This window comes from Coenobita brevimanus, chromosome 92 (genome assembly GCF_032717465.1).
Source record: "Coenobita brevimanus isolate Jiangsu-jjx chromosome 92, ASM3271746v2, whole genome shotgun sequence".
Lineage (NCBI taxonomy): Eukaryota > Metazoa > Arthropoda > Malacostraca > Decapoda > Coenobitidae > Coenobita > Coenobita brevimanus.
In genome coordinates, this window is record NC_137045.1 from 33,196,695 (window position 1) to 33,215,671 (window position 18,977).

Here is an 18,977-nt window from a genome sequence, read left to right on the forward strand (position 1 = left end):
CTGTGGATTCACCACACTGATTTTCACAGACCATGGAAAAACATGGAGAGGGGACAGGGCTTTTGATGCTGACTGTACATTGAATAGTCTACCCACATGTATCATCTGACTGCAATTCTGACATTTTCACTATCCACTGGCTAGTTGTAGAGCTCTTAGTTTCAACTTAGTGCGATGAAAACTTCCCGCTGGATATTGGTCAAAATATGCATTAACTAGACTAAGCATCTCACCCCACAGTGCAATGTGCAACTGCTATACTGTAATCCCTTGGTACTGCACATAACTGGTACTGAACATGGTACGTGATAACAGAACTGAGCAATAACAAAAACGCAGAACCTACATGATTTATAGCAACTGGTACCGGGTATCCCAAGTGCAAGCCCAAACTTTTCCTTTATGACAACTCAGACCCACTAAATACATACCTCATGTTATGGTAAGTATCAGTAATGCATATAGGCATGGTTAAGTTAATAAACAGGGATGAAAATGGAACAATAAGGAAGAAACACGTACCACTGGGAGACCTGAGGTAAGGGGTTCTAAGGCTAGGGGGTGGAGATTTAGTGGCCTCCACCACCTAGAATTAACTCCTAGAGTAGGACTTCATCCATGAATCTCTCAAAGCCATCGGAAACCACAGACATTGCACCATCATTGTCAGCAGAAAGTTGCTGAGGTGCATGATAGTGATGTTTTTGAGCTGAAAAATGCACTATAATGGCAGGAGTGCAGATTTCATCTCTAAGAGATAATGAAAACTAAGATAACCAGAGGATCACTAGCTACCAATCTACATTAGTCACATGATGAAATTTCTGTAAATATATACAGACAACTACAGAATAATGAAGAAATGAGAGGATTATCTTCTATGCCACTAAAATGGATATAGTCATTAACAAACTTAATATAACAAATAAACTTACTATAACAACTAAACTTAACAAAGAATAATAACAATAAAAAAAAAAATACTTGTATGCTCATCATCATCAACATCAAACAAAAAAAAACAAAAAACTTGTACTCTCATCATCATCATCACTATCACCATCATCCTACCCTCTTTTTCTCACCTGCATGCTGGGTAAGGTATGGTGTAGAAAGCCAGGAAAAGGAAAGAATATGACAGTGGGAGAACTAATCAACAGCATACCCAAAGAAATATACCACACAAGTATTCATTCATTCACCATTCTAAGCCCCAGAATCCTGGCTTAACCTGACAGACACACTATGCCACACAGCTTGACATTTATAAAACAAGAGGTAAAACCTTGATTAGCAAGATCACACTAAATGGACAGTGTATGTACTATCACTACGAATATTAAAAGCTGCCACAGTAAAATCTTCCACCTATCACAGCTATTCATGGCATTACAGGTATACAAATTGGGCAAGTTCATTTCATTTATAAAGGCTCCAACATACTTTCATCCATCAGCCTTGTTCACCTAATGGAGGCTCTCCATGCTCATCAATTTCTGGCAGCTTCCCTATTCAGTCCCCTATCATTGAGGTTACACTCAATGACCTCGTCCCAGGTCTTTTACGGTCTGCCTCTCACAACCCTACCCCAAACATTGATACTTCTCACTTTCTGCACCTAACTGTCATCCCCCATCCTCTCCACATGCCCAAACCATCTCAATCTATTTTTCCTCATCACAACACCAATACACTGCAGTCTCACTGTAAACCTAGTCCCACTAGGCCTCACATTCAGGAATGCAATACACATCCACCTAATTGCTGTCATTTCCGTAAGTTTCAGCCTGCAAATATGCTCTTCCTTCACTGCCCACATCTCATTACCATACAGTAGTACACTTCTAACATGTGCCGCATAAAGAACAAAAATTCCTTAGCACAGAGAGAGAGAGAGCCCTCTCAATGTCAGGAGAAGCAACAGCTCCCTGAACTTCTTCCATCCACTTCTCACTCTAGCCAAAGAGCTAGCTCCAGCCCCACCTCCAGCACATAACATGTCTCCCAAGTAACAAAACTCCCACACACTCGGGAGACTCACCAGCAAGATCAATCCTTTCATGCCTGACAATCTCCGCATGCTCTCCCTAACACACCACATACATGAAACAAGCATTATCTCGCAGTATACCTCTAATACCACTACATCTCTTATGCATCCACTTATCACAAAATGCACAAGATGGAATTACCTGCCACACCCTCATGGCAAACAACACATGGCCACTCTCCCTCTTTTTTGACAGTACCACCACCAACCTTAGATACAATCACCTTTGTTTTAACTGCATTTACTCTCAAGCCTCACTCTCATCTTAAATGTCAGGACCAATTGCTCAGCCCCGGGCTCCTCATGGTGCAATGTAGGATTGGATGATGGATGGATGGATATTCTCAAGCCCTTATGCCCCATACCATCTCTCAACTTCCTACCGTAAATCTTTCCTTCATCTCCCTAGTTCAAGCACTTCTTAACCTTTTTCGACCTCAGCACCCCCTGTAATAAGGTCTCAGTCCAGCCAGCACCCCTTTACATCTAGTTACTGGAACTACAATTGCTATGCTACTGCAGGGTTAAAGTAGAGTCAAGTGAAGTACTGCCTAAAAGTTTGTTTTATACATTCTCAAAAAAAATAAAATAAAAAAATAAAAAAAAAGCCCAATACAAAGCAAAACCATCCATCCATCATCCTATCCTACATCGCCCCATGAGGAGCGTAGAAGCCTGGGGCTAAGCAGCTGGTCCCGACATTTAAGATGAGAGTGACCAGCCTCAATCATCACCCCTGAGTGGCATTACATGAGCAATCAACCGCAACCATCCCTTGGATATAAACCTTCACCAGCTCAATCCGATTGGAGCACAATAATTACTCACTAAACCACCAGGCGCCAAAATCTGGTTATATGGTTACCACCCAACGTAGTAAATGGTTTCCTGGTGTACCAGAAACCATTTGGCTTGTCACTCAGTGTAGAGTCACCCACAGGCAGAAGGAAGAGGAAAGAATGAAGGAAAGAAAGACAGAAGAGGGAGTGTAAAGTTACCCGTAGGCAGAAGGACAAGGAAAGAAAGAATGAAGTAAAGGAAGACAGAAGAGGATGGAAGGAAAGAAGGATGGAAGGAAAGAAGGATGGAAGAGAGGAAAGGGCAGACACCTGACATCAGCACTACATCGAGTCAGTGGATGGTGAGCATCCCCACCTACCACAAACAAAGCAAAACCAATACGAAAATAAAATATGATGCACCCTTTTCCAGCACCCCCTAAAACTGATTTCAGCACCCCTGGGGGTGCTAGCACCCCAGGTTAAGAAATGCTGCCCTTGCTGAATTATAATTATACCGTATGGTATCTATTTAACTATAGCCAGATGCCTAAATCCTGGAAGAGGTGGCCACAAATGAAATGCCTTCATGTTATACTGTCCTCTCTCATCTGGCTGCTCTCTCTCTGAATCACACCTCCTTCACTCATGTGCCTCTCCACCCCATCCCGTTATCTCATCCTCAATTTCCCTCTTTCCTACCTCCCCCCATTCTAGTAGACATATACGTAAGGCACATATTATAAATTGTGTTTATATCAGAATGTAAAAAAGGTGATGTATCATGTGTTCCAAAACATTAAAAGTTTTTCTGCACAACAGCTACCCTAAATTATGGAAACTATCAAATCAGTTACCTACTGGCCTTTATGCAGAGATTTATAGGGGGTACTTGCTGTACATGGACCAAGTTGAAAGTGAGGACAACCAGCACACAAGCTGAACTATAGTAAAGATGTTGCTGATGGTAAGCAGTAGCAATTCAGTAGTTGCAATCCAGGCTCATCGGGACATGAACTTGGTGGACTGCAGGCTGAAGCTGTCCTCCTGCTACAGCTTACCATCCTCCTTTAAGGGATACAGAATTGAAGGAAAAGTTTATGGCGAGGCAGTGGAGCCACCTGGCTATATCAGTGCCACCACATGAAAGTATCCCTCTGCAACACCTGATGATGATTTACCAAGTGTGTGCCACTACTGCAATTATGGCACAGTGGAACTCAACAAAATAAATTCCAGGCCTGGTACAGTATTCTCATGGGCTAACAAGTTTCCCAGGCGGTCACTTCTTATGGTGATATTTTTTACTCTAACTCTGCTTGGATTCTTGTACTTTTGCAGATTATTTCACATAGTTCAGTGGCAGAGAAGATAATACAACAGCTCTAATTTTTTCCACAGCTCTTCTTCTTGACTACCATCATAGTTAAATGTTAATCTATTCTTACTGCACAACATTCAAGGTGGAGCGATGGCAGTTTTAGCCAAGTTAGTGTAAAAAGGGTATAGTTCCTACACATGACATGTTAATATTCTCATGTATGTTACCAACGCAAACTGTGTCAATATCAGAAAGCTATGAATGAAATACAAAAAATTATTAGTGTAATTTGATTTCTTGTATTAACCTTTGTTATGAATGGAAGAAAAAAGTGAGAATCAGTCTAATATTACCACCCTTCAAGGTGTAAGGACCTGATGCTACATCAAAAATAAAAAGATACAACATACAGGAGAATATTAAAGTGTAATAATTTTGGACTTCATATTTATCTAAATAACTGTCATGGAAATCACATCCCCAAATAATCCATAACAGAATAGTGAGGTGTAATATGCAAAATGATTTGATAAGGAACAGGTGTCATGTCCACAGAAGCATGGCTCTGAGTCTCTCAACCACACTGTAAAAAAACAATATTGGGCGGTGCCGCCACTACTGCAGCCGCCGCCGCTGATGATGATGATGATGAAGATGATGATGATAAAGCTACCCTGGGTCCTTTGGTGAAGCAGACTGAAAATGGCACAAGCATGAGTGTTACTCCACCCTATAAATAAGGGAAATTTTGTTGCATCACCCTGATCTGTCTAGCTAAGCAGGCCCAACAACCACAGTTAAGTAACTGCTTCTGTGCAGCTGTCATACTGGTACAGTACAGTACACACATTGTGTAGGGATCCAGCGGCCCCTTCTGGTAGGCAACGGCTCACCAGGCTCGAACCAGAGTCCTTCCCATGGCAAGGTGCAGGGAAATAAGAGGAGGTTCGACTCCAGGGTGGATGTTGCAGCTGCCCACCCAAGGTGCACAGTGTCATCATATGTAGGCTCCTCATCAGCACCCATGTGGGAAACTGGGTTGTTATGATGATGATGATGATGATATTATGATGACAACCTTGGTCCCTCAGTGTACCAGAGATATTGCAAAAGGCAAACTAGTGAGACTAACTTCACATACCTAGACCTACTTGTCAGACATCAGCTGACAGTAAGCTTTCTGGTCACTCTGCATCCTCTTGAACACTTGATACTTCTTGTCATGGAACCTGATGAAGCAGAATACTGTAATATTAGACGTATAAAATGAATACAGTATATATTTAATATTTTGTATTAAACAATATAATTCCTAATCACGGCTGGATTAAGCATGTGGGAGGCCCGGGGCCCGCTTGGAAGGGAGGCCCCCTTTCCAACTCCCCCAATGGCGTACATCACAGACTGGTAACCTAAATCCTAATATATAAATAGGACACTTTTAGTTAGGAAATACTGAACGGGGACTATTCATCCAATGCTGTAATATGTAATGCATAAACACGAAATGAAATGAACACAAGTTGCTCTGGTGGGAGGCCCCCTCTTCGTGGGTGGCCCAGGGCCCAGGCCCCTTGGGCCCCCCCTTAATCCGGCGGTGTTCCTAATTATCCATTTAGGGGCCCTGGAGGGTTCCACGTGTAGAAAGGCTTATGGCTATATTACCAATCCAGATCATTTAAGCAGCAAGAGACCACACACTGTCCCTGGCAGTGTTTTATATGAGAAAAATTTGTGGTCAGACCATGCATTCAAACCAGGATGTCTCAGTGCACAGCTTCCTCTAAAACCTGGTCTACCCATGTACTACCATAATGTGTAATAAAGGCACTTGTAGATACAGTACTTACCATCTTCCAATAATAAAATTTTCAATGACAGAGCAATAAAGTTTCATATGCTATCAAACAGAGCAAACAATCAAACATGCACATGGGAAATGTATGAGTGAAAATGTGGAGGGGCCCAGTAGAGAGTATGTGTGAGCAGGATGAAGTCCATACCAAAACTGAGAAAATATAGTACAATCATCCAGTAATGCAGATGATATGGACTGGAAAAGGACCATGCTGCTCAGGCATGCTTTACTCAAACAAGTTTGCATGTATAACAGTACAATGTGCTGACTTTCCAAAACTCTCAAGTTTACCCATTCTTACCACTCCACCCCACACAAATTACTCCTATTTATACCCACCATCAGGTAAAACACTGAAAGAGATATAACTGTACTGTAATTAAGAACATTTAATGGCATAAAAATAGCATTAAAAAAAGCAAAAGTTAAGCTAGGTACTCATGTGTTGTTGCTGCATAGCTCTGCAGCATTCTCCCCCTGCCCCCCACCCCCAATGCTGTCGTTATCCTTGTTGAGATGTTGCTGCTCCTGCACTTCCTTCTTCAAAATCTATGTCAAATCCTTCAAAGTCCAGGCCTGAAGCAACAGAGTTGACCTCATTGTCAGAGATAGATGTACCTGGATGTAAGCCAGCCAGCTATGGCGAGTCTGGCAGGTGACATCACAGCGCATAACTTTCAAATTGCATCACCAGGCCAGCTGACACTTCTCGCATAAGCTCGAGATTTTCCCCATGTTGATTATGACCTGCTGCATTACACTGACTGTGTAAGAACAAAAACGCATTACTCGACTGCACATTACTCAAGGACTGACTTTACTTACGTATTTTGGTGGCACCTTGAGCAACGGTAGTTAACAATCTGAGGGTTATTAATTCTTGAAGAACTACTATTCTCAACTGACAACTGGGAGAACAATGGCACAAAGTAAAAATGCTGTCAAATGAGCCAGTGCTGGAATAGGTTTGCTGTGCTTGTAGACTGAATCCACATCTAAGTTCTGGCTATAGGTTGCTTCGTTGTTGTCAGCTACACAGTTTCCGTGTGACCTCAGCCAATGTGAAGAGAGAGGTTTATATATGTGGTTCCAAGGACTGGATTGGAATCTGATGCCTAATACCTCATCCTCAGAAATTCCCATACATGCTCATATTATGGATACTTATTTTAGAGCACCAAATGTTTCCTGTACACCAAGGAACCATTTACTATGCTAGATGGGAGCCATACAACCAAAATATAGCACCTGGTGGTTTAGTGGTTAATTATTGCACTCAAATCAGACTGAGCCTGTGCAGGTTTCTGTCCAAGGGATGGTTGGGGTTTATTGCTCATGTAATGCCACTCAGGGATGAGTGAGGCTGGTCACTCATCTTAATGTCAGGACCAACTTGCCTAGCACAGGCTCCTATGTTCCTCATAGGGCAATGTAGGATTAGATGATGAATGAATGAAAATACTTTAGAGCAATATGATGACATCCATGACCCCATGAACTGTAAATTTTCCTTTGAGGGAGTGAAAAAACCAACATCACTTGAATAAAAAAGTTGGATATGAAAGCCACCCTGAAAATAGAAGCACATGAATGCATATATGTAACACTCAAAAAGTCAACTGCTATGTCAGTGGCAACAAACATTAAAGTTGCAGCAGAGGCCATCTTTTACATGGAACTGATTATATTGCTGCCATTTAATGCTCTGTTTGCAGAGACAAGTACTACACTAGACTGGCAGAAACACCAAGCCACCTTACTGACAATGAGGGTGGCATCCCAGTTACACTCTCCTCTATACATGTATCTCTTGCAAATCAATCACTTAAAAGTTTCACAAATTCATCCTGCATTGTCTTCAGGTATGATGTACATTAAACAGATGACATGAAAACCATTTCTCAAACATCTTGCCCCAGGAAAATAATATTTAACCTCTGTCTATACTGATCACAAATACAGTAAAAGTCCCATTATTCGGCATCTATGGGACCAGGATGATGCCGAGATATTGGATTTACCGAGTAATCAAAAACCTACCCACTCAGTACCTTAAATATATTGGTGAACACTGTCATCACCACTTACGGTATTACAACTGTTTGGAGAGAGTATACTGTGCAATACTGCAATCAATACAGTACTGTACCTGAATCTGATATATATATATATATATATATATATATATATATATATATATATATATATAGATTAGTGAACATATACAAGTGTAATGACACAGTAGGCATACAAGTCAGATAACACTTCCCGGATGGCTGAAATGATACGTAATATTACCTACCAGCTCGGTACATCACTTGTATTGGTGAACTCATCACTACTTATGTTATTTACAAATATGTTTGGAGTGAGTGCTGTATACAGTATTTTTTCCAAACACAAAATAAAATAGTCGGAAAATTACATAAAATAAAGTGAAGGAATATGAATTGGTAAGATCTTTCTGATGAAAGTTAATCGTACATTTAGCATTCATTCTTTTCTTCGTTTTTTCTTGTTTACATGTGAAAGGGAGAGTATTGATGGAAACAGTAATGTATTCCATTAACCCCTTAATAACCTCCGGCATTGAACAACCCATTACAGTAAAAAACTGAACAATTATGGGAAGGGAACGAAGGTCACTGGCATGTTTACACGACTCTACGATACGATTCCAAGCAGTCAGAGGGTCGGTTAATCTCGGATGTTTTCGCCCATTTGGTAAATGCACCGTACCTTTGTAACTTCTCCCGTGAATCATAGCATGGGTTTAGGAAACTAAATAACACATTGTTAGGTGTGCCAGATGATTATCTTCACATCTTTAAGAAAATGGAAGAAATTTAATCCCTCTGAGTACGTAGAGTAAGTTTCTTCCATTCTTCTATCAATTTGTTTTTCTTAAAGACGTGAAGATAATCGTCTGGCTCACGTAGCAATGCTATTTAGCTTTCCAAACCCATGCTAAGATTCGCTATGAGTCACGGAAAAACTTATAATGTTACGGGGCATTTACCAAATGGGCGAAAACATCTGAGATTAACCGACCGCCTGACTGCTTGGAATCTTAGCATAGAGTCGTGTAAACGTACCAGTGACCTTCGTTCCCTCCCCATAATTGTTCAATTTTCTTTGTAGCTCACACTGACTTGATATCACTGACATCGGTACTGTAAAGGGTTGTTCAGTGCCGGAGGTTATTAAGGGGTTATTGGGATATATTACTGTTTGCATCAGTACTCTCTTTCACATTAAACACAAAAACGAACAGAAGAATGAACGCTAAATGTACGTTTAACTTTCATCAGAGAGACCTTAGCAATTCATATTCCTCCAGTTTATTTTTAAGTATTTTTCTGACTTTAGGTTAGGTTAGGTTAGGTATGGTTAAATTATTAGGTACAGTTAAACTCGGTTAGATTAGGTTTAGTTAAACAGGACAGTCCCTTCCTCCATTATGCTGAGGAATAAAAATACTAGAGCTGTCACAGCCGTACAGCTAAAAACAATGGGGAAACTAATTTAACAAACACCATTATTTATGGGTAATGCATTACAGTATCAGTGGTTCATGGGCTACACAATTACCAGTAAATGACACTTTCAGGAATGCGTCAAGAATGAACGAATTTCAAGAATTAGCGAGGGGGCTTGGAACGTAACCCTCACTAATTTGGAGGGGGTGGTTACTGTACTGTATGATACTATCCAATATTGTAATCAATATAATACTATACCTGAGTCTGAAAAAATATAGAAATTAGTGAACATACAGAAGTGTAATGAAACATTAGGCCTACAAGTCACAGATAACACTTCCTGGACTGCCGAGATGATTCCGGACATCTGCTGAACAAAGATTTTCGTAAATGGGACTATTTCTCTAAACTGCCAAAATGTCGGATCTACCGAATAATCAGCTACCGAATAATGGGACTTTTACTGTATTTAAAGAGTACCTAGAACAGACTCCCTGAGAAATGTATCATGGTTTCAAGTTTGGGAACCACTTGCTTAGGACATAAGTCAGTGGGGAAAATTGAGAAAACATGAATACCTCGTATTAGGTGAATTTTTGTCCTCAAATAAACTATGAGAAAAGTGTGACAGTGATGGTGGTGATGCAGTTCCACACTCTGCCATCCTCCAAAAAATGAAGAGGCATTTTACCAGGACTATGCACTTCACACCCACATTCAAAATTTACTTATGCCAGTATTTTACCTTAGTTGCACTTTCAATGACCAGAAATTCCTGAAGAATTACATTCTGCCATGGATATTTTCTTTTAAACTATTTCAAAATTTGAACCAGAAATTACTGAAGAGTGTCTTTACATCCTGCCATGGATAATTTCTTTTAAACTACACTCAATCCTCGTAAATCGCGTGTTCATAAATCACGGATTCGTAAATCACAGCTAGGTGGCCGTCAGACTGCCGGCAACCTTAAATCACTGTTAAGTCACGAAAATCGTGGATCTAAGCACACAAGGAGAACTGTAAACCGCGGCATTCAAACTGAAAATCGCGACCCAGCAACCAATCACCGTGCATCCCTGGTGGCATATGTGCATACTAATGCCGCCATGTTGTTGCTGTTCTTGTCCCGCCAGTCCGCACACTACAGACCGTTGCCATGATGTATGAGAGTTACCTGCCTTTTTTGTGAAACTTCCCGCCGCCTCCTACCTGCCATGGCCCCTCCCGACCCCCCAATGAAGCGCTCTAAGCACTATGGTGTCAAGAAGCTGCCGCAGTTGTCGTACAATCAACGTTTGGAGCTCATTTGTCGTGTTGAGAGGGGAGAGAAGTTTTCAAAGCTGGTGAAAGAGTTTGGGAAGAACAAGTGCTAAGAGGATCTAAGTTCTTCCCAACACCACCCCACTCCAATATCGTCATAGGATTAAGGTGAGATCCCTTAATACATGCAATGAATATTCCTAAATTTGTATGATTGTGTTTGATGGTGCCTAGATAGGTGTAGGTAGGGTGCTGTGGGGGCGAGTTGGCCAAAGTCCAGACCCAAATTAATTTTTCACATAAGAGTTATTATTCATAAATCACGGAATTCATAAATCACGGCAGTGGTCCAGACCCAAATTGCTGCGATTTACGAGGATTGACTGTACTTCAAAATTTGAACCCTTAAATTGGGCAATACACAGGCTAAAAAAAAAAAAAAAAAAAAAAAAAGCATACTTATGGGATTATGACTGAAGGTTTTTACATGTACAAAAGCAGAGCTGTCATGATGCTGGCAATGGAAGAGTTAATATGACTTGATTATAGTGAACAGAAATTTTGCAAACTGGTTCACTGTTTTGTGAATGTCTGTGAACACTGATGCTTGGAAGTACAGTATATGGAGATACATGGAAAGTTGTTAGCTTCAACTTTTTAACCTTGTCTTGAGTTACACATCAGTGTTAACACTGTCATATACTGTACATACGTAATGCATGGAAGAAAAACCTGAAAGGTGAAAGTCTGCACATTTGTTCTTTATATATGCTGTACTGTATACTGTATATGTTACCTGGCTGAATCAGTGCTACCACATGAAGGCATCCCTCACTAGCACCACTGGATATAGCAAAAATAAAACAGAATTATTTCATTGGAGGAGTTTAGCACTTCACTCCAATGACCTGTTTATATTTTATTCTTGCTACCTTCAGATGATTTTATTTAACACAGGAGAGACTTGAAGGGATAAGATGCGCCTTCATTAACTCCTTCAGCATCAGCTGTCAGAGTCGGAGAGGGACACATTCGTGTGGTGGTGCTGAAGTAACCATGCAGCTTCAATGCCAAATCATACAAATATCCCATAGCTCCTGTCTGTCCTCCTCTCTTCCTATTGCTCTCATCTTTCCTGTCACCATTTATTACTCTTCTTTCCTTTCCAGGTAGCTTTACACTGAGTGACAAACCTAGTGGTTTCCTGTAAGCTGGGAAACCATTTACAGTGAGTCCTTGATAAACGAAAACCCGAAGTACGAATTTTCAATGGTACGAAAAGCGATACGAAAGGAAATATGAAAAATTCAAAATCGGTACTCGCTTGCGGTGAGGAAACAAACTAACCCCTCTGGTAAACAGTTTTTCGCACGCTTCTCAGTTGAGTCCACGGGTTCGGGACAATTCACCGTCAGGTTGATTCCCTGTCATTTATTTACTTATCAGTTTATTTAGCAAGTATATTAGTTCTCGATTTATATGTGTTATAAAGGTGATGGTGGTTTATTCTTTTTATAATAAAAGTAAAATATGGCATCAAACAGTTGGTAATAACGGAAAAAAATATAAATATATTGAAACATGAATCAGGCGACGTACGATGATTCACTTCATCGTTTAACATTAGGCTACATGTGAGACACTGGCATTTATATGAATGCCTAAAAACCTCAAGTGAACAATTGACATACTCTAAAATTATACAAATAATTTCACTCTCATCTTAAATGTCAGGACCAACTGCCTAGCCCCGGGCTCCTACGCTCCTCATGGGTCAACGTAGGATTGGATGATGGATGGATGGATGGATCTTCATATTACATCGACATTCTCAGCTAATCAATCAATCTCAACCGACTGCATCCAAAAATTAAAATAAAAATTACTGAGGATCCCAGATTATAATTCAAAGTCGACTACAGCGAGGCAGAAGCAAGTTAATTACTGACTACATGTGCAAATTATAAATAATATCCAAAGCCTACGCTGTTGAATGAACATAGACCTTGATAGCTTCCCATGAAATTAGTTATTATAGTATTAATCAATTAATATTAAGTACATTTATAGAATGACATGGAATCGTCTTGGGTGCGAATTGTCCTGACGGGGAAGCGTCCATGTTTTGATGGTGAATTGGCTTCACGGTGAACTGTCCCGGAACTGAGTCCACGTCCCTCCTCGCAGCTTTGCTGTTTGTGAGGATATTTTCACAGTTCTACACTTTTTCGTACTGTTTAGACATGTCTCCCAAGCGCCCTGCATCATCTCCAGCATCGGGGTAAGCCCACTGCAAAGAAGCAGCAGCACCATACTCTAACTCTGGAGTGGAAATTGGACATTATAAGACGCCATGAGGAGGGGCAGGGAGTTTTGGAGATTAGGCGTGCTTTAGGCCTTGCAGCTTCCACCACTGGGACTGTGACCAAGAAAATGGAGATGTACAAGGAAATGGCCACCTCGTTTTCTACACCTACAGGTATTACTTACTTCTACAGATATTCCTTACTTCAAAATAGGAGGGGTAAAGTTTAGGTGGGGGGTCCGAGGGGGTCCTGGGACGCATCCCCCCATTTCTATGTATATTTCAATGGGGAAAATCGTTCCGATATACGAAATTTCAGATTACGTAAGTTTTTCTGGTCCCTATCCCTTTCGTATATTGAAGACTCACTGTACAACACTGGGTGGTAATCATATAACCAACCCATACATGTTCCCTACATATCAAAATGTGGGTTGGTGGAGGGTTAGTTCCCCTCTCCATTAAAAAACTAACTCAAAGACAAACAGCCACTCTCTATGGGACTGTGGCATCTGGCTATTGACAGAGGGACAGATAAAACCTAACGGATGATCCATTCATTTTGTGATGTCTGGACACTTCACTTGAAGACTGGGAGTCATTAGCAGAGGCAAATATAGGCTGTGGAACACAGCCCCAGAGTTAACGTGTTAAGTTGTTGGTGGGTAACCCTGATCTGTCTGGTTGAGCACACCCATCAACTTAAGGCAAGCAAACACTCCTACAGGGCTGTCCAGTGCAGTGAACTGATGCTCCCTTGCAGCAGAAAGCACCTCACCATAGTGGGGTACATAAATGAGTGTGGAGATTTGGTTCCTGGATGGATGCTGCACTTGCATTTCTCCATCCAGTTAACAGATGCATCATACCAGGCTCCACACCACCCCATCATTTGGTTATATGGTTACCACCCACAACTGTCAATGGTTTCCTGAGTTACTGGAAACCATACGGCTTGTCACTCAGTGTGGAGCTGCCTGAAGTAGAAAGAAGAGAAATAAAGTGTGACAAAAAAGTTGGGAGAAATGGGAAGGAAGGAGGGCATGGTGAAATAGAAGAGAGGAGGGCAGACACAGAAGAGGAATGGTAAAGGTGAATGAGAAAATACGCAGCCCTACGTCAAGTGAGAGAATGACGGTTGCCATCACTTACCATCAACGACTGAGTGAACTGGTTAACTCCAGCATTAACCAGCTGAGGGAAAAAAGTGTGAGATTGCAGTGTCTGACATGTGCTATTTTCACCTGCTGTAATGGCTAAGGGATGCCTTGAGACAGTTCAGAGCAGCAGTGGTCATTGATATAGCAATAGCAAAGGCACAATAATATAACACTGCAGTGAAGAGAGAGAGGTTGAAGGGAGTAAGAAAGAGAAGGGGAGCTGAGACAAAGTCTTTAACTCCACCCTGTTTAGAGGAGTTGTGTTTGCAAAAGGGTAAATAAGATCCCTATACAAAGTCAACAGCAGTGCAAAGGTAAAAAAAAAAAAAGAAAAAAAAAAGAAAAAAAAAAAAGCACAGTCAGCTTAGCATACCTAATCTCATGCAAGCAGATATTGCAGGGGAGTTAATATGATCTTCCCATGACAGGGCCTGTGAGAAAGAAACCTAAAGGATATCAAGAGATGATGAAGGACTGAACTGAATACTGCTGAATATTAACCCGCCCCGTACCGACCACTTTTCCACCACTGACTCCCCCCAATCCCGACCAATTTTGGAAAATTTTTTTTTTTTTGCTCAAACCTCTGCTTTTGGTGAGAAACATCGATGCTTTTTGGTGAGAAACATCGAAAATTCATAGAGAAATCGCTCAACTGAGGTTTAAAATACTCGATACAGGTAGCTGTACCTCCTTACCGTGTTTTCTATCAGGCTGGTTCCAAAGAAAATGAGTTCTATGGGAGGGTAATTATTCCACACCACTCATAAATGGTATTTATTTATTTGTTTGGTAAGAATTTATATGTAGTACGAGAGTATACTGGTTTTCAAACAGTACTATAGTCAATATAAGCACTGTTTCACTCACTAACACATCAACATACCTAACCTTTTTTGGCGACATTACCTGATCATCATTTCTGACTGTTTCTTCCTCTAATGCTACGTAAACTTTGTCCTCCACATTGTCATCAATTGGGGAGTCATTCTGGCCCTGAATGTCTTTACTGGCCAGGTCACTGGTAACAGGTGAATTGCCGAAACAATGGCGTGCGGGGAAGGAGGGAGGTCATGTGGGGTAAGGCATTGTCCCTGCCTGGCATCTTGTAGAGGAAGGTGTCCCATGTATATGTACCAAAAATCACGTGCGAAAATTGAAAATTGTGCAAATTAGGGACCTTGCAATTGATTCGCGTTTATATACGTCAACGTGATTGATAGTGACAAAACGTGTGGACGTATATATACATCAACAAGATGCGGCAGGTTAAGGGATACTCCTATGAAAGATTCTGACAGGATGAAAGACCCAGGAATTGAGTTTTTGATGGATTAAAAACAGCAAGGTTTCTTTCAAACAATAACCTACATCTCTGCTTCCTACCTAACCTTGACATGGTATTTAAAAACATACTGACATTCTGGATGTACCATATGAGTTTAGCCTGGCATGGATGTTGATGTTGCTGTTGTGCCCCCGCATCATCTGCATGTGAACACAATGAACTGCTGGCTGAATATTCCCTTTTACCACAGCTCACCATCCTCTTTTAGGGGGATAAGGAGGGAGCTACCGGTAAGGGATGTTTGCAAAACTGGACATCACTGCTCAATTATACCTGTGCCATCAGGTGAGGATGTCCCTCTCCAGCACCTGTTTAGTAGGGAGACTCAGTTGATGTGATGGTGCTGGAGGTTAGATGGTCAGTCCTGGCAGTTTAGGCATCAGGCAGAAAGGCTGGTCTGGCCATACTGCTCTCATATGCCCATCAGATGCCATGTAATTGGAATTCTCTAACTATAAAAATGAATTTTTCTCACATATAATGAAAACAGTATTTGAAATATTGGGATCTTTGCCTATCAGTGAATTCTGCATATTCTGAACTTGCATACATTGAGGTTACAAATGTGTGTTTGGCATATGAATTTTCTCTTGAATTTTTATTTTCTCGTCCACGGTATTATTACAATGAAAACACTGACTGAAGGAGGTGCCAAAAAAAATGTATCATTACAGGAAATACCATTAAGTAAGGGATACTTGTATAAGCACAGCAATGAACTTACAACTCTTTCCAACCAGAACAACAACAAAAAAGCAAAGAAGCACCGCTCTCATATGCCCCTTGCCATAAGATACAAGTAATAAGCAAGCCTTGACCAACCTCCTGACTCTGGGATGTGGGTGACAAGCAGCTGTAGTGTGTGTTATAGCCACAGTGACTGTGGTGGTGTGATAACACAGGTAACAACAACACTGAAACTAACCTCTTAACACTGTGATATAGGTGATAGGCAGCTGTGGTGTGTGTTATAGCCAGGGCAGCTGTGGTGGTGTTTAACACAGGGAACAAAAACACTGCAACTAACCTCTTCACACTGGGACATGGGTGACTGGCAGTTGCAGTGTGGGCCATGGCCAGAGCAGCAGTGGTGGTGTCTGGGTAGTCCCCCGCAGCTGCTGCTGCCAATATGGCTGCACCCAGAAGCACTGGGTGCTGGGCTTGAGGCACTAACACTGGTACACCTGAAGCAAACAATACATTAAAGTATCACATTATTTATGAGTGCAATACAGTGCTCTTCAATATATTACACTGTATAAGGTGTGATAAAAACAGTTCTAAGACTGATATCAGTTATTTTTAATGGGTGGCCAGTGATCTGTGCTACCATTTGTCACACATCAGCAACAACAAGATACCACGGGCAGTTAACTGTAACAAAGGCAAGATTATGTGACCCATCTCATTATTAATTTTTTTTGCCATGACTGCTCCACGCATCCTCACACATGGCCAAACGTACAATCGTGATATATCCTCCAGCTTGATCGACTGATGCACAGTACATCAAATTCAACACTGTCATTCAAGGCCACAACAGGTGATGAAACTTAGGTTTATGGCTACAACTAAGAGACCAAAAGATACGGTTCACAGTAAAAGACACTAATTTCACCAAGACCCACAAAAACTTATTGGTCAAGATCAGAAGCTAAGGTTTTGCTGTTCACATTTTTTGACATGGAAAAAGCTGCACATACAGAATGTCTCCTATGATGCATTTCTGTTAGGGTAGTTTTCTGTCCAGACATTCTGAAATGCTTGAATGAGGCAGTGAGATGCAAACAATGCAAGAAGGGGAATGATGAGTGCCTACTTCATCATGACAACAAACTCTGCCAAAAAGAACTTGTTACTTGGCATGTTTAGCTGCAAAATGGGGAAAGTAGAAAAAAAAAGGAAAGAAAAAAAAGAAAGAATGAAAAAAGAAAGCCAATCACCCCACATCCACTTTATTCACCAGACTTGGCATTTTGTAACTTCTGGTTATTCCCCAAACTGAAGCTTATGATGAAAGGACATTGCAAATATAAGTGAAGATATGCAACCTGATTATGATCAATGTCCTGGAGGGCATAAATAAAGTTCCAGCAGTGTCTTCCTTTTGTCAAAAAAATTAAATTTGTCAACCATTATTAGAACTTTATTATTACACTCTGTACATCCAAAATAAGTGTAATCCCATTCACAAATTCCATGCATACTCTCATTCAATCATCATCACAGTCACCATCAACTAAAGTATGGACAAACTGGAAATCCAAGAATGATGTATGAGGTCTGTTCAGAAAGTTTCTGAACTTAGGCTGTAAAAAAAATAAACAGCTGGCTTGTTAAGCTAGGACACTAATCCCCCTCAAAGACTTGACACACGTAGCTCAGAATTCTTTCCACTGCCTGAAACATTTTTCAAAGTTGGTTTCGGTATCTTCTGCGGCTGCTTTGTTGCATTCATTATGATCTCTTCTCTTGTCTGAAACTGGGAACCTTTCAGCGGAATTTTCAGCTTGGGGATTAACCAAAAGTTGCAGGAAGCCATGTCTGGTGAGCAGGGATCCTGCCGCACCTGCGGGATGTTGTGCTTGGCCAAAAACACTTGAATCAGTTAAAAAGAATGGGCAGGGACATTGTCATGGTGCAGTCTCCAACTTGCTACTTTCCAAAGGTCTGGTCTCTTCTGATGAACTGTGTCACAGAAATGAAGGATAATGTCGAGGTAGTAATGCTGGTTGGCGGTCTGACTTCTAGTGCATATTCATGATGCACAACACCATGGAAGTTGAAAAAAAACTGTCAACATGCATTTCATCGTGCTGCAGACCTGTCGTGCTTTTTTTTTTACCAAGGCGACCCTGCCAGCTTCCACTGGGACGACTGTGTTTTGATTTCTGGATCGTACCCGTACATCCAAGTCTCACTTCCAGTGATAACAGTCTTCAGAAAGCCTGGATCGTGATTTGCGCACTTCAACATGTCTTGAACAACGTTCATCTGCAGAGCTTGTTTTTCATGTGAAAGCAGAGATAAACACAAATGCAACAAAGCATCTGCAGGAGATACTGAAAACAGACTTTGAAAAATGTTTCCAGCAGTGGAAAGAACACTGATCTACATGTGTCAAGTCAGAAGGGGCCTACTTTGAGGGGGGATTAGTGTCCTAACTCAACAGGTTAGTTATTTATTTTTTTAGAGCCTAAGGTCGGATACTCTCTGAACAGACCTTGTGGTGTCTAATTTGGTGGCATTACCGTTCCTCACTGAAAGATCTACTGCTTCCTGGGTATTGAATCTGAGCATATTTGATGTCCTTTACCTCAACTGGTTCCTTAAACCACCTCACCATCATCCATCATCCAATCCTACATTCCCCCATGAGGAGAATAGGAGCTATTAAAACATACATTTAGT

General features: G+C 41.1%; 1 protein-coding gene across 1 annotated transcript in view; it reads right to left on the reverse strand.

The window, feature by feature from the left end:
• Positions 1-599: 599 nt before the first annotated feature.
• LOC145412189 (FGGY carbohydrate kinase domain-containing protein) overlaps positions 600-18,977 on the reverse strand; it is a 176,354-nt gene continuing 157,976 nt past the window's right edge. The window contains exons 12-14 of the mRNA XM_080282118.1: positions 16,594-16,750; positions 5,302-5,379; positions 600-750 (exon numbers count right to left, since the gene is read on the reverse strand). Of these exons, the coding sequence (XP_080138244.1) occupies positions 600-750; positions 5,302-5,379; positions 16,594-16,750 (386 nt within the window). The remainder of the gene's footprint in view (positions 751-5,301; positions 5,380-16,593; positions 16,751-18,977) is intronic.